This window comes from Camelus ferus, chromosome 10, assembly GCF_009834535.1.
Source record: "Camelus ferus isolate YT-003-E chromosome 10, BCGSAC_Cfer_1.0, whole genome shotgun sequence".
Classification (NCBI taxonomy): Eukaryota; Metazoa; Chordata; class Mammalia; order Artiodactyla; family Camelidae; genus Camelus; species Camelus ferus.
The window spans coordinates 57,091,962-57,107,537 of record NC_045705.1 but is presented as its reverse complement, the minus strand read 5'-3'; the positions used below and the strand labels follow the sequence as shown (position 1 = coordinate 57,107,537).

The following is a 15,576-nucleotide window of genomic DNA, read 5'->3' as shown; positions in this document are numbered from 1 at the left end:
CAAGAATCAGAAAGGCATCAGACTTCTTATCAGTAATGGTTAATGCAAGAAGAAATACAGTCAAAGTTCTGAGGGTGAATTATTTTTACACCAGGATTCCGTAACATTAAAGTATGTGGAACAAATGAAGATGTTTTTCAGAACTGTAAGTAATCAAAGTTTACCCTTCATATACATTTAACTTGAAGATATACTCCAGAAAACTTAGGAAACAGATAAAGAAGAAAACTCTAACTAGGACACAGCAGATCCCACTGAACAGACTTGAAGGGAATATCCCAGAGCAAGGCTGAAGACTTAGGGAGTAATCAGAGTTCATACTGCTGCAGGAGGACAGAGAGATCCAAGAATGAGGTATCCAGGGTAAAAGAACTCTGATAACCACCCTTAAGAATTTGGACTAGTTTAGGAAGGAGATAAGGACTGGTAATGCAAGAGAAAAAAAGAATTAGAAGTTCTAGGAGAAAGAAAAAGCTGTGTGAGAAAGGTATACTTGGCTAGGTAGCAATGTTTTCATGGTTATAAAATAAAATGCTGTGTTCACTTGCAATTTTAAAATTTTCTTTAGTAATAATTAACAGAGAGTACCTTATCAACCTTATCAATACAAAAATATAAAGAAGGCAAAGAAATAAGAGAGAGAGAAGGGTAAGGAAGGGCACTACTAGCCTTACTTGACCAAGGGAACTAAAGAAATACCATCTCCCAGTTGAAAGAGTAAGAAAAGAATGTAAAAACATGACTTAAATTTACAAAGGTTCTCAAAATGTGGAACATGGATCATGATAGTATAGGAAATGAATTTAATGGTATAGAGATTAACTTCTTCGTTTCTTCCTTCTTTTCCTTTCTTGCATCCATCCATCCATCCATCTCAGTTACCCTATTTTTGCCAAGTGATAACAGTTTTCTATTTTTGGTAAAACAATTTTCTTACAAAAACTATATATTTAAGTTATAAAGTAACTTAATTTTAAGTTAGAAATAATAAAGGTGGTAGGCAGATACCACAAAAACTGGGAAGGGGTATTCAAATGAAAGTATGAAAAACACTTTAATAGATAAACTAAACTCAGGGAATTTAGTAAACAAAGCAATACTGGGAGAAGTGAATAAAGAACAGAGGTGATAACTGAGCTAAATTCTCACCTGCCATTAACAAGTCAAATACACGTAGACTTAAGCAAAACACAGCAACATAAGCACATCATTTAGAGATATGAAGTTACATATACACCAAATGAATTAAAAGTTGTTAACAAAAGGGGTTTCTTGGGGGAGCAGGCCTGGGAGTGGGGAAGTGGGGAAGGCCAGGATCTATTGTAAGTCCTTAAGCACTACACGATTGTTTAATGACCTGTGTATGTGTACCGCTTTGATAGAGATGGGATAGGGTGGGGTGGAAAATCAAGTCAGCAAGTTAAGTATTAGCAAGAAATAAAATGAGTAAAGCCTTCTAAAGTGACTGACACTTACCTACTGAGGCCTGGGGGGCTCCAAAGCCCAAAGTGGCTGTCGTAGTATTAAATCCAGGGGCCCCAAAGGCTCCTGTACCAAGAGGCCCTCCAATCTTAGGTTGGTTGTTCCCAAACAAAGATGCCTGTCCAGCACCAAGAGCTATGGAGACAAGAGGAAAGAAAAGCGCCACAGAAGATCCTTTGAATGTGATGCCAAAGGTCAGTTATTTAAAAATATAAAACATTTGGAAACTTCATAATAACCACTCACTTTAACCAAAAGCTAACACAGTAAATGCTAACTATGTGCCAGGGACTGTGCTGAACACATTATATCACAGACAACCTCTCTGTGCTTCAGTTTCCTCAACTATAACGTGAGATAATAATACATAGCTGAGATATTTATGCTAAGATTAAAACGAACAAACACATATTAAGCATTTAGAAGATGTCTGGTAGATACTAACATTCATTACATATTAGCTAGTATCATCTCATTTAATCTTCACAAGCCTGAAGCTGGAACTATTATCCCCATTTTACAGAAGAGAAAATGGAGAGTTTAGTAATTAGCTCAATGTCACAAATGTAGTAAGTGGTGAAAGCAGAGTTCAAACCTTGATGCACCTGATAATACAGCCAGAGCTCTTAACGGCTACTCAATAGTAAAACAGATTTCAAAAGAATTTTAAAGTGGTAGTTTTCCTTAAATTTCAATATCTGCAAATCAAAATACTCAGCTGGACCAATTATATCATATTTTTGACTAACATGCAGGCTACAGAAAAAACTAAGTCCAATAAATCTTCTTTGAAGAGCAAAAAGTAACATTTTCAAGTATACCACCTCATGAAAACTATTTCAGACAGTTTTTTTAAAAATAAAAAGCTAAATGCCTTGTGATGAGGCTACTACACAGATTCAAGTTTCAGCATGAATCAGTGGATGGAATAAAAATATATTTTCACTAGGAGGTAACCTGTTGCAGAAACCTATATTTTAAAGCCTAATGAATTTTTAATGGACCTTGTTGTCAGTAGTGATTTTTAAAGTGTAAAATGGGAAGAATTTAGTTTTTTAGAATAAGTTAAAGTTATTGGCATAAATTAAAAACATTTTTCCACCCCCTCTCTCCTTAAAAAGTTATTGGCAATTTGGAAGATCTGAACATATCAATGCTTCTTGACAGAGATATGGTTTATCAGGAAAATCACTTCAAACATTTATTTGGAGCACAAAAAAATCAAATGGAAACTGCTTTGAGATCTCAACCAAAAAAAAAAAAAAGATAGGAAGTTTATAATAAGAAAATGCATACTAAAATTAGTGAGGGTGACTACTAAATGGACAAAACATACCCTGTCTAACCTCATTAATAAGATAACAATTTACCAATAGGATTATTTCACCTTGAAAAGCCCAGCTTTGATAGAGGGATTAAGACTTCTTTTAAAGTTCCAAACCATTAGAAATTGGTGAAAATTTCAAGAAAAACTATTATTATATTACACCTCAAGGACATAATTTATAGCAAAAATTTCAGGATTCTTCCGCCCACCCTCAGGGAACAAATACTTCCTTACTCCCCAAACAAAAGCTTAGATGTAACCCGAATACACAAAATGGATAAAAATTTCTGTTCTAGATGGGTGTGTATTTGCATTAGCCCTGAAGGAAGAATCATGAAACAGTCTAATAATCACTGTATTTTAATAACCCATAAAAGAAAAAAAATGTGTTTTATCCAGATCTGTCTTATATTATGCACAAATGGCTTTTTATGTTTAATCAAAGGACTTACTAATAATACACAAGTTGAGGGACATTCTGATGTATGATAATGTCAATTCATGAAATGTACTGTAATTAGGACTACTTGTAGGAGTCTTAAGGAAGAAATATGGGTACACCATGGTAATCGTGGTCCTAAAAACTCCAGGGATGCTCAAGGAATAAGTAAAAATGGTTATGTTCCTTTGAGATCTTCTAATAAATGTTAATTTAATTTTATCTATAATCTGTATTAGCTTTGGATAGATTTTTCTGTGTATATCTTAGCACAACAAACTTTTACTAGATACACCCTTAAATTTATTATTGCTTCATAGAAAATTTTAAGAACTAAAATTTCTTAATATTACTAAAAGACTACCAAGAAAATGACATACTACTGATAGTGCTAATGATAGTTAATATCACTGTGAAACAATAAACTGATGCACCCATGATTTAATGAGCGTTCCTTAGTCTGAGCATATCAGGAGAAAAAAAAAAAAAACCTCACATGCCAAAAGATAATTTAAAACATTTTATACTAAGATTGGTCACTTAAATCTAGTATACAAAAATTTATGTATTTGTACGTTTAAGATGTCTATAGTCTATTACTCATGAAGTACCCAAAGCTTTGCCTATGTTACATGAAAATGTACTTCTATTGAGGTATGAGTTGAATCTCTATCACTTAAAACAAGAAATTGTACAGGAATATTCACTTAGTTAATGCCCACCCCAAACAGTCCAAAGCTACAATTTATTCTACTTACAGTATCATGAAATGCAGAATTCATTAATGTGGGTATTTATATACGACAATCTCAGACACATTTGTCTCAAAGTCACAAGTCTGCTTTAGCAGATGTGATCATCAAAGAACTTCAATAGTGTGCTCAGTGATTCACTACCCCATGATCTATTGATAAAGCTGGGGGTGTAAAATTCTTTATTAATTGTATGACTTTTAGTTTATATGGACAAGGCATGAATTAGGAATATATAACAGCAAAGAAAATGAGATTCATTGTCTGTGAGGTACAACTGTTGAAGGAAAACCGAATATATTCAAACAAAAAGGCTGAGATATTACATTACTGTGGAACAGAAGACACAGCATTAGGGAAAAAGTTACAGAACACTTTATAACCTTGGACTATAGGAGAAAGCATTGCTAATCATAACCCACAAGACTCAAGCCAAAGAGGAGAGAATGACAACTATGATCACACAAAAATAAAACTTGTACATGAAGATACCATAAACAAAATTAAATGACAAAGACTAATGAAATATCTGTAACAGATACCAGAGTAGCATCCTACCTGGACTTAGGTTTATAGTTCATAAGTTATCTAGTCAAAACTACCTTGAAAAAGCCTATGCCAAAGCTATTTTTTTTTCCTTTGGGATTAGGAGAGAACACTGATATCAGATGTTATATTCTGCTTAAGTTTAGGAATCACACTGTACAAAAAACTAGAGCTTTTCTGTTTTTATTTCTTGCAAAATATATGTGGTAGAATTTGAATAAGCTCAAAAGCTCAAAAGGAAGTTTACCATACAACCAAAAGGAGTTAATATCCACTATATATAAAGCATTCTGGAAAAAAAAAAAAATCAAATATTATAAATAGAGAATTGAAAGATTCAAATGGCCAGTAGACATACACAAGGTTATCCTTCACCAGCAATCAGTGAAGTGCACAATAGAACATACCAACTTCCACTATCACGCACACACAAAGATGACAAAGGCCAACAATGTGGAAGAGTATGGGAAAATGAGCCCTTTTATAAAATATTGAGCAAAAATGTAAACTGGCATTCTTTTTGGAAGGCAAATTAAAGTTAGCAAGACTGACCAAAAGTCAAAATAGTGTAATCTTCTGACATAATTCCCAATTCTAAGTATCAATCCTATAGAATCACTACCACACACAAAATTATGTAACACAGATGTTCAGTACTGCATTGCTAACATCAAATAACTCAAATGTCCATCAATATGGGAAAAGCTAAATAAATTATGATGTATGCAGGTACTCATGTATATACATGCATGTTTACATACAATGGAATACTAAAACAGTTATTTTTTAAAAAATGAGTTAAATCCACATATACTGCCCCAAAGACAAAATATATGCCAAAAATGTCATGGGAAATGAAAAAAATGAAACAAGGCAGTTGTTTTCAGTTTAAACATTTTTGACTGCAGTGCATAATATGAAATACACTAAGACCCGTAACACACATACATATAACTAAAACAAAAGTTAAAATAAATCAATACTTAATCTTGCAATGTAGAATGTTTTTTAAAAATTCTAGTTAATTTTTTAAAATGCTGTTGCAACCAACTGCATTAATATTACATCCAACTGATACATCTCAGCCTTTTGTTTAAAAAGTAGGCTATGGCTTCCTTTTAAGAGTATCATAAAAATTCTATATAGAGAACACATATTTGTACAAACATGTGCATGCATGTGTATGTATGTGTGTATATATATATATATTTATCCATATTTGAAAAATGTATATAAAGGGGTTTAACAAGATACATACCAAACTTTCAACAGCTGTTACTTCACTGCTAAAAAATGTAGACTTTTTATGATATTTCCATATTGCCGAATTTTAAAAAAAGTAACTATATCTTTTATTTTTAAAAGAAAACAAAAGGAAATCACTCATAGAGTACAAAATGAGGTTCTATTAAAAAAGGAGAGGGATACTGTCCAGATAGCTTTAGTTTGTAACTAATTGACCAAATCCATGGTCAGATGAATTGATGAACTGGGCAAAACTATATTCTTAAACTACCTTGTTGAAATGTACAAGCACTTATTCATTTTATGACCACCCCCCCGCCCCGAACTGTTTAAAACAGCTGGGCAGGTAGAAGGGACCATGTCTTCAAAGGCACTGAAAAATAATTATCAACAGCAGGGTTAGAGACAAAGTCCTGACATTTTAGCACTATAAAAAGGTGAAAAGAACTGAGAAGTGTGCACAGTCTTTGCAAAACCTCAGCATATTTGTTAATTATCTCACCATGTTCTCATACTCCTGCACTACTATTGTGGTAATAAAGCTTAATTAACAGTTCAAGGTCTCAAATCCCTGTTACAAAGAAAACACAGGGGAACTTAAAGTTAATAATGTCATCATACTGACAAGTCTCACATTAAATGCTGAAAATCTCAGGTAGACCAGGACTATCAGAGGACAAACATTTTGTAGAAAGGGAACATACAACCTCTAAGGTAAATGTGACAGTGTTTTAAAACCTAATAAAGTACACGGGAATGTTTTATAAATCCATTTGTGAAAAGGAAATGCCAGGCCTCTTATTTCCACACATATGATTAAACAGAGGTCTTCAGTTCCAGCAATTAAAAAGGCAAGTTGTATCACTTCCTAAATCTCGTGGTACAGTTCCTTACCTGTTCCAAATCCTGCACCAAGCCCAGTTCCCAGAGTCCCAGGTCCTGGCTTACTTCCAAAAATACTATTCCCACTGGTATTTGTGCCGAACCCTGGAAGGACAAAAGAATGAGTGGACTGTACTTCAACACAACTTTCAATTTCCTGTACAAGGGAATTTAAAACAAAGCAGTCTGACCCTAAGCTTCACATCCTTTCAGTTATTGATACTTAGAAATCCTAAATGGTAGGCTAATTTAACCCTTTTTTGTTTGTTTAATTTTGTTAACTGTAAACAGACGCCACAATCTTCCTATTAATTATATTTCAGACTTGAAGTATCAATTCAATATAGGATAACACCCAATATTAAAGCAGAATGATTGTGCTTGAGCTTGGGGAATTTTTCCTTTGTAAGGCTCAAACTATCCATTTTATGTTTCATGTTGAATTATTAGAAGAAAAACTAATTCCCTCAAACTTATGACAGTCAACAAAGACACTTTACTGAAACTAAAGGTTCTTGCTAAGAGAAAATTACCTATAAAAATCTCTACAGCAGCTTTTGTTTTGAACAGATGGACCCTGTATGAATAGTAATGTATGACTGATCACACATGAGGAGCTTTAATGGTGTCAGACTCACTCAGCTCATAGGGGTACTCAAAGATTCAGCCAGCTGGTATTAAAAAGAGAAGATAATCTATGAATAACTTTCCTTGAGTTGAACTGTTTCATTATCAGAGACGATGGAGAGTTGAACAAACTATCCTCCTTCACTATGACTCATCACTTAGAGAAAATCCTGTGATTCCCCTCTAAAATCCACCAGTCTCCCCACAGACACCTACACATCACATCACTGCTATCATTTCTCTTTCCTTCAGACATACACACAAGAAAGTTTCTTCAAAACAGCTAATGAAAACATCATCAACCTCTTTTGATAAGGGAGGGGGCAATCATCATTGGCCAGCAAATTCTGTTTGTGAAACACCTAAAGTCTTTTTAAAAGACATCATGGAGGGGAACAAGTTCAAAACATAACAGAGAAAACAAAGTGCCTTGGAATATATGTCAGTATCACAAACTAAGAATATTATATTTTGTCATGCCAATATTTGGATTATTTCTGAATGAAAAATAAAAAATATCAAGAAAAAAAGGTAAATAATTAAACAGTGTGAAAACATACTTCTAATTTAAAATCCAAGCAAGTAATCTGACGTAATCTCAATACATTTAATCCATGCATTCATTACATCTTTTGTGTTAATTAATAAGCTATGCTACAAAAATGGAGCACTGCCTACTCAAGCACAATCAATTTTCTTTAAAGAAAAAACTAGAAAATGTACTTAGAGATGTTCCTTTTCTTTCTGAGTTAGAATTTAACCAAAAAGGATCTTCCCATAACAGTAGAAAACGAGATACTTGTGAACTACCTCAAACCCACAGGAGGGAATTAAGTCCCAACTTACACTGTTTATACCACACATTTCCTCAGATTCTTACTGACAATGGTTTATCAACTCTGTTATTTCAAAACAATTTTAAATTAAAATTAAGAACAATTAACTAATGGTCAATTAATTTACGACAAAGAAGCTAAGAATATAAAGTGGAGAAAGGACAGTCTCTTTAATAAACGGTATTGGGAAAACTGGACAACCATATGCAAAAGAATAAAACTGGACCATTATCTTACACCATGCACAAAATGGATTAAAGACTTGAAAATAAGATCTCAAACCATAAAACTCCCAGAAGGAAGAATAGTGGGTAAGCACTATCTTGATGATGTTTTTGGATTTCACACCAAAAGCAAAGTCAACAAAAGAAAAATAAACAAGTTGGACTATATCAAACTAAAACAGCCTCTACACAGAGCAAAGGAAACCATCAACAAAATGAAAAGGCAATCTATTGAATGGGAAAAGGACATATAAAACAAATTTCTTCTGCATAGCACAGGGAACTATGTTCAGTTATCTTGTAACAACCTTTAATGAAAAAGAATATGAAAATGAGTATGTGTGTGTGTATATATATGCATGACTGGGACATTATGCTGTACATCAGAAATTGACACATTGTAACTGACTATACTTCAATTTAAAAAAAAAGACATACAGATGGCCAACGGGTACATGAAAAAATGCTCAGCATCACTAATCATTAGGGAAATGCAAATCAAAACCACTATGAGATATCACCTCACACCTGTCAGAATGGCTACTATCATCAAAAAGACAACAAATAACAAGTGTTGGTGAGAATGTGGAGAAAAAGGAATCCTCATGCACGGCTGGTGGGAATGTATGAAGCAGCCACAATGGAAAACTATATAGTATGGAAGGTCCTTAAAAAGTTGAAAATAGAACTATCGTAGGATCCAGCAATTTCACTCCTGCATGTGTATCTAAAGAAAACAAAAACACTAATTTGGAAAGATAGATGCACCCCAATATTCACATCAGCATTATTTACAATAGGCAACACATAGAAGAAATCTAAGTGCACATCTATAGATGAATGGGTAAAGAAAACATAGTGTATACATAACATGAAATATTATTCAGCCACAAAATGCAATGAAATCTTTGCACTTGTGCAACATGTATAGACTTTATGGGCATTATGCTAACTGAGTTAAGCCAGACAAAGACAAATAAATAAATATGATCTTACTTCTTTGTGGATCTAAAAAACAGCAACAACAAAAAATGAGCTCATAGATATAGAGAACAGATTGGTGACAGAGGGTGGGTTGATAGATGAAATGTGAGAAAGGGGGTCAAAAGGTACAAATTCCTAGTTATAAAACAAGTAAGTCCGGGGGATTTAATGTACAGCATGGTGACTGTGGTTAGAAATACTGTACTGCGTATTTGAAAATTGCTAAGAGTAGATCTTAAAATTTCCATCACAAGAAAAAAAATGTTTACCTACATATGATGACAAATGATACCTAGACTTATTGTGGTAATTATTTCACAACATATACAGATATTGGACCTTTATGTTACATACCTGAAATTAACATGCTATTTGTCAATTATGTCTCAGTTTTTAAAAATTAGCTTAAAAAATCAGATGTTTATATATACAAATAGCTCAACTGTTCCCTTAACCACGTAGCATGAAGAATCAACAACGTATTACCCAGTACTATCTTTACTATTTTCTCAATAACCAAAAGACCTTCAACCTCTTTTTTGTCTTTGATTTTTTGGGGGGTGCAGTAATTAGGCTTGTTTATTTATTTATTAATGGAGGTACTGGGAATTGAACCCAGGACCTCATGCATGCTAAGTGAACACTCTACCACTGAGTTACACCCTCCCTACCACCTTCAACCTCTTTAAACTGTTGCTCACAAGTGTTGACATCCTGCCTGTAATTTCTCTCCTGTAACAGTCTCTTTCGTTCATTCAGAAATTCAGACACTGTCATATAATCACTTAATCTTAAACTCATCCCTGTTAGGAATAATTATTAAGAAAATGAACTGATGACTCTAAAGAATGACCTAAGGATGTGGGAACATCAACTATAGCAGGTAACCCGACCTTTAACTGTGCATTTATCACCACCATAATGAAACACAATTCCATACTGGGTAACATGCCACTAACAATGACATAGTGATGCTACAAATCTTTGTGCAACCTTATTCCATTTCCAGATCTGTTATATGACTTTTTCCCAAATCAGAAGATTATCTCTGCCACAACATCAAAGTTGACAGTTTCCTAAGACAACAGGAACATGGGTTGTGGGGTGGGATATAGCTCAAGTGGTAGAGCACATGCTTAGCATGCATCAGGTTCTGGATTCAATCCGCAGCACCTCCTCCAAAAATAAATAAATGGATTAACCTAATTACCTCCTCCCTCAAAATAAAAATTAAAATAAAAAAAAAAAAGACAATAGGAACATCAAAGAGAGACTTACTTAGATCTGGATCCCTCTAGGGTAGTAATGGAATGATAAATTCACCCAAGGATAAAACAAAACTTGCCATCTGCAACCCCCATTTGACTTATAAGAAGTGTTTCCTGTTAGGGTCCCACTTATTCATTCTTTAATTCATTAACAGACTTTTAGTGAGCACCTACTCTATAGCACTGAGGATAAAAATTAAATAAAGGACAATTCAAATTCAGTACGTAGGTTAGTGAGGCATATGAAATAAATCGAGAGTTTTCACTTTCAAATCACTGAACGTTAAGTACAACATTTATACAACAAACAAAATCTCCAAACAAATCAGAAATTTGCAACCATGGAGTAACAGCAAATACATTTCAGACCAGAAAATTTTATCAAGTATAGCCCCTACAAACACCTTGTCAGAGAGAAAATATATTTAATCCTGAACATAAAGTATGCTACAAAAAAAAAAAACAAGAAAACCCCATGCATTTTCAAATGGAGCAAAATTAGTTCCTAAGGGGCAGAAAAAATCAGACATAAGATGGTTTATGAACTTTCAAAGGGCCATAGTACACATACAGATACACAGTATACATGTGGTATTAAAACCTTGTGGGGTGAGAAGATGATTAAGGGGAAAAAAGGCCTACAAATGCTTCGTGGGGAAGAGGAAGTGATAGTGATTTAAAAAAAGGTTGAAAAACACTGATTTAACCCTTAAGTATCTTTCCCATCTTATTTCATAAATAAGAAACAAGTGCAAGGGGGTGGGAAGGGATAAATTAGGAGTCTCAGATTTGCAGATAATACTACATATAAAATAATTAAACAGTAAATTTTTACTGTATATCGCAGGGAACTATATTCAATATCTTGTAGTAACCCATAATGAAAAAAGAATATGAAAAGGAATATATGCATGTATATGTGTGACTGAAACATTATGCTGTATACCAGAAAGTGACACAGCACAGCGTTGTAAACTGATTAAAAAAAGACGAAAAAAGAAACACGTGCACAAAATTGATATTCATGCTAATCAAGTCAACTTCCTCAAAACCATTCTTTCATAGAGTAGAGCCGAAAAAGAATTATAGATAGAATGATAATCATTACTAGGAGTGAATGAACAACACAACAAAAGGGATTATAAAAATCAAATTGAATACATTAGTTCAGGAATTGGTACCTGACAAGGACCTATCTACCTCCTTCACATAGTTTATATTTCCATGAAAACATATAACCACCCAAAGAATGCTTAATGTAGACTCTTCCTCCAGTACAAGGTCACTCAAAAACTCACTGAAAAACTGTTAACTGCTGACCTATGGCAAATGACCATATGTTTGTACTCAACTCCCACTAGACACGCAGAGCCTAATAATGTGTCTGGCACATGAAATCCTTAACAAACACTTTAATTGCTATTTCCCTTGGTAATAAAATGAACTTTTCATATCTGATTTAACTCACATTATGTTGAATTTATTTAAAAACTTACTTAGGTAGTTATAAAAGACATTTAAAATAATATAATAATGTTTCTAGTAAATGAATTAAAAATGTTCCAGCATATCTCTGAAGAGTAGTTTGTTTTTCTGTTATTCAATCTTATCTGTATTTTACAATTTTTTTTCCAATGAGCATGTATTCAAAACTAAAACTTGCAACTATAGGAAAACTACTGAATAAACCCCCAAATCAGAGAGGCTTCAACTTTCAATGAAAATCATCAAATCTCAAAAAACAAAAAGTTAAAAAAAGAATCATAAATCTTATCTGTGCACTACTTCCCTGTTTGAAACCTGGTCTAAAAGAATGTGTTATCTCAACCAAATGTGTTTCACTTATGGTTTCTCAATTACTGGTGAGATAATCCAAAGAAAATGATGTTTTTTATCTTGAAAGAAATCTATCTTCATTAGAGAACCAACATTCTGTAAGGTACTACTACTGCTACATGTGCTGAATGCCTCATTTTATCCTAAGTAGGCAGTCAAGAGAATATAAATTAGTTAAGGCAATTTACATCTCCTCCAGGCATCTCAACCCACGATCTTGATTTTAAACCTTTCCTTCTGGTACCTCACATCAAGCCACAGCTTACCTGAGAATTTAAAAATATTCCCAGTCATATGAATCAGGAGAATGATGTGTGGTATAGTCAGTGTAACTTTAAGAGAGTCAAACCTGCTTTTTATATGTACCAAAATTGGAAGTGTTTGTATTGGTTCCTAAAGTCAGGGTTGGTTTGTTACCAAAGAGCCCGCCACTGGTTGTACCAAATGAAGGAGCACTGGTTGTGCTGGTTCCAAATGAAGTAAGCTTGTTATTGCCAAACAGGGTCTAAAAAGAACACAATATAGGAAAATTTTAAGTAGTATAAAGATACACCCTAAACAGTAAACAGAGGTTACCTCAGGTATACTGGACTGGGTGTGGGGTAAGGGAGAGAAGACACCATAAGTTTTATGAAAAAGGTATGAATGAAGATGAGTAACAGCTATCAGAAAAATATACTAATCTGAGTAAGAGTAACCATACACAGAATGCTCCTAGCCTGAGAAGTTGACGGTAACCCCTCAGCAAACATAACATTTCAGTGAAGAAAATAATAAGGTAATCAAGTATTTTTTTACCTGGTAACAGAAATGTTTATCATGCATTTAATTTGCCAGCATAAACAGTTAAAATAAAATTTAAACATGCTACAACATGGATGAACCGTCAAAACATTATGCTAAGTGAAAGAAATCAATCACAAAAGATGTGATTCTATTTATACGAAATGTCCATAATAGGTTAAATCAATAGACAGTAGGCCTGAGGTGACTCTGAGGGAAAATGAGAAGTGACTACTAATGGGGACGAGGTTTCTTTTTATGGTAACAAATATGTTCTAAAATTGACTGTGGTGAAAGTTGCACAATCTGTGAACATGTTAAAAATCACTGAATTTTAAACTTTAAAAGGGCGAGTTTTATGGCAAGTAGATTATATCCCATAAAGTTGTTAAAAAAAACAAGAACTTTCTGTAGCATTATATAATTTTCTCAATGTCTCATCTCAATTAGCTGCCCAAACAAAATTAAGAAATAACAGATTTAAATCTCCACAAAAACAACCACACAATTTGGGGACTTTTTCTTTAAACTACAGTTCAAAGCTTGCTACAGTGGGTACATAAAACAAACTGGCTGTTTTGTAATGATTTTCATATAGTTTCTTTAAGTGGTAGTACAGAAGTTACTATTATTTTTAGGTCAAGTACATTCCTAAATAGTAATTTTTTTTAACTTAAATGACTTAAAGAAAAATTTCAGTGAAGTGTCCAGGAGCATCAAAATCTTGAGAATACCAACAATTTTAACAACATGATCACCACCAAAACTATTTAATTCACAAATATCAAACCAACTCATGACCCAAAATAGAAGTTAGAAATAGGAATTAAAAATTATCTGATTTTAAGAGCAAAAGCATCTCAATTTAGACTTGACAATTTAAACTAACCAACTGGAGTGACATTTTGCTATCAGAAGAAAACTGCACACAAGTATTGAGGCAAGGAAGTTTAAAAATACTTAAAAGACAGTCAGATTTTTCTTAGAAATTCCTCTAACAGATTTATACACATCTTCAAATTACAGTCAACTGTAACAACCTACCGAACCAACAGCACCAAATCCAGTATTGGTCTGCCCAAAGAGACCTGTTCCTGTTCCAAATGCTGTCCCCGTGCTGGTGTTTGTGGCTGTCCCAAAAAGACCTCCTGGCTGTGAGGCTTGGGTTACTCCAAATAAACCCTGCAAAAGGTAATCTAGATTACAAGATATCCTACAATAGTCAACTGTCATTAAAAACCTTAGATTAATAATAATAGATGCCATTTTTCCAAGTTCATGTGACACATTATGCTAAATATTTTACATAGGACATTTCTTCACAACAACCCTGAAAAACAGCCATTTTCCAAAAGAAAATAAAGCTCAGAGCAGTTAAAAACTTGCTGAAGATGTCAGAGCTCCTGATTGGCAGGACCAAAAATTCATATCTATATCTAAGTCTGATGAGTTCCAAGGTCGTGGACAGCTATAAAGACTTTACACTAACTCTTGTGCTCTACAAGGTAATAGGGATGCTACCCTGAAAACAAAAAGGCATGACAGGGTGCTTCATTTTCAGAGAGTTATGCCAAAAGAACTTATTAATACTGAGCTGGGAAATGGATTTTGAATCAAATAACTGAAAATAGTCATATTAATTTGGACAGAGGCAGCAACATAATGTTAAAAAGTCTTCATTCGTTACGAGAAAGTACACACATTCCAAATAAGCAAAGTTTGTATCATCCATTGTTTAAGAAGATTTTTTACGCATTAGTCAACAAAAGAAAAATATTGCACTCATGAACTACAGCTGAACTGAAAATTCAACATGGTGTTTTAAAACAGCTTTACTGAGACATAATTCACATATCATAAAATTTACCTATTTGAAGTGGACTATTCAGTGGGTTTTTTCTATGTTCAGCATTGTGCAACCATGCCCACTCTCCAAATTTAGAACATTTTTATCACTCTAAAAAGAACCTCTAAGCTCATCAGCAGTCACTCCCCATCCCTACGCAACCAACCACTAATCTACTTTCTGTTTCTATACATTTGTCCATTCTAATCATTTCATATGAATGGAATTATACAAAATGTGGTCTTTTGTGAATGGCTTCTTTCACTTAACATGTTTAAAAGGTCCATCCATATTATAGCATGTATCAGTACTTCATTCCATTCTATAGCTGAATAATATTCCACTATATGCGTATGCCACATTTGTTTATCCATTCATCACTGATGGACATATGGGTTGTTTCTACCTTTTGGTTACGCTCGGTTGTGTATAAGTGCTTGTGTTTTCATTTTTCTTAGGGAAATATCAGGTGTGCAATTGCTGGGTTATATGGTAACTC

General features: G+C 33.7%; 1 protein-coding gene across 7 annotated transcripts in view; it reads right to left on the bottom strand.

Moving 5' to 3' along the window:
• NUP98 (nucleoporin 98 and 96 precursor) overlaps nt 1-15,576 on the bottom strand; it is an 81,640-nt gene that overhangs the window by 43,658 nt on the left and 22,406 nt on the right. For 3 of the 7 annotated variants that reach the window (XM_032489229.1, XM_032489228.1, XM_032489230.1), the window contains 4 exons: nt 14,276-14,413; nt 12,815-12,953; nt 6,686-6,778; nt 1,477-1,617 (listed from right to left, as the gene is read on the bottom strand). In XM_032489229.1, the coding sequence (XP_032345120.1) occupies nt 1,477-1,617; nt 6,686-6,778; nt 12,815-12,953; nt 14,276-14,413 (511 nt within the window). The remainder of the gene's footprint in view (nt 1-1,476; nt 1,618-6,685; nt 6,779-12,814; nt 12,954-14,275; nt 14,414-15,576) is intronic. The other 4 variants (XM_032489231.1, XM_032489232.1, XM_032489233.1 and 1 more) reach the window with 4 other exon arrangements.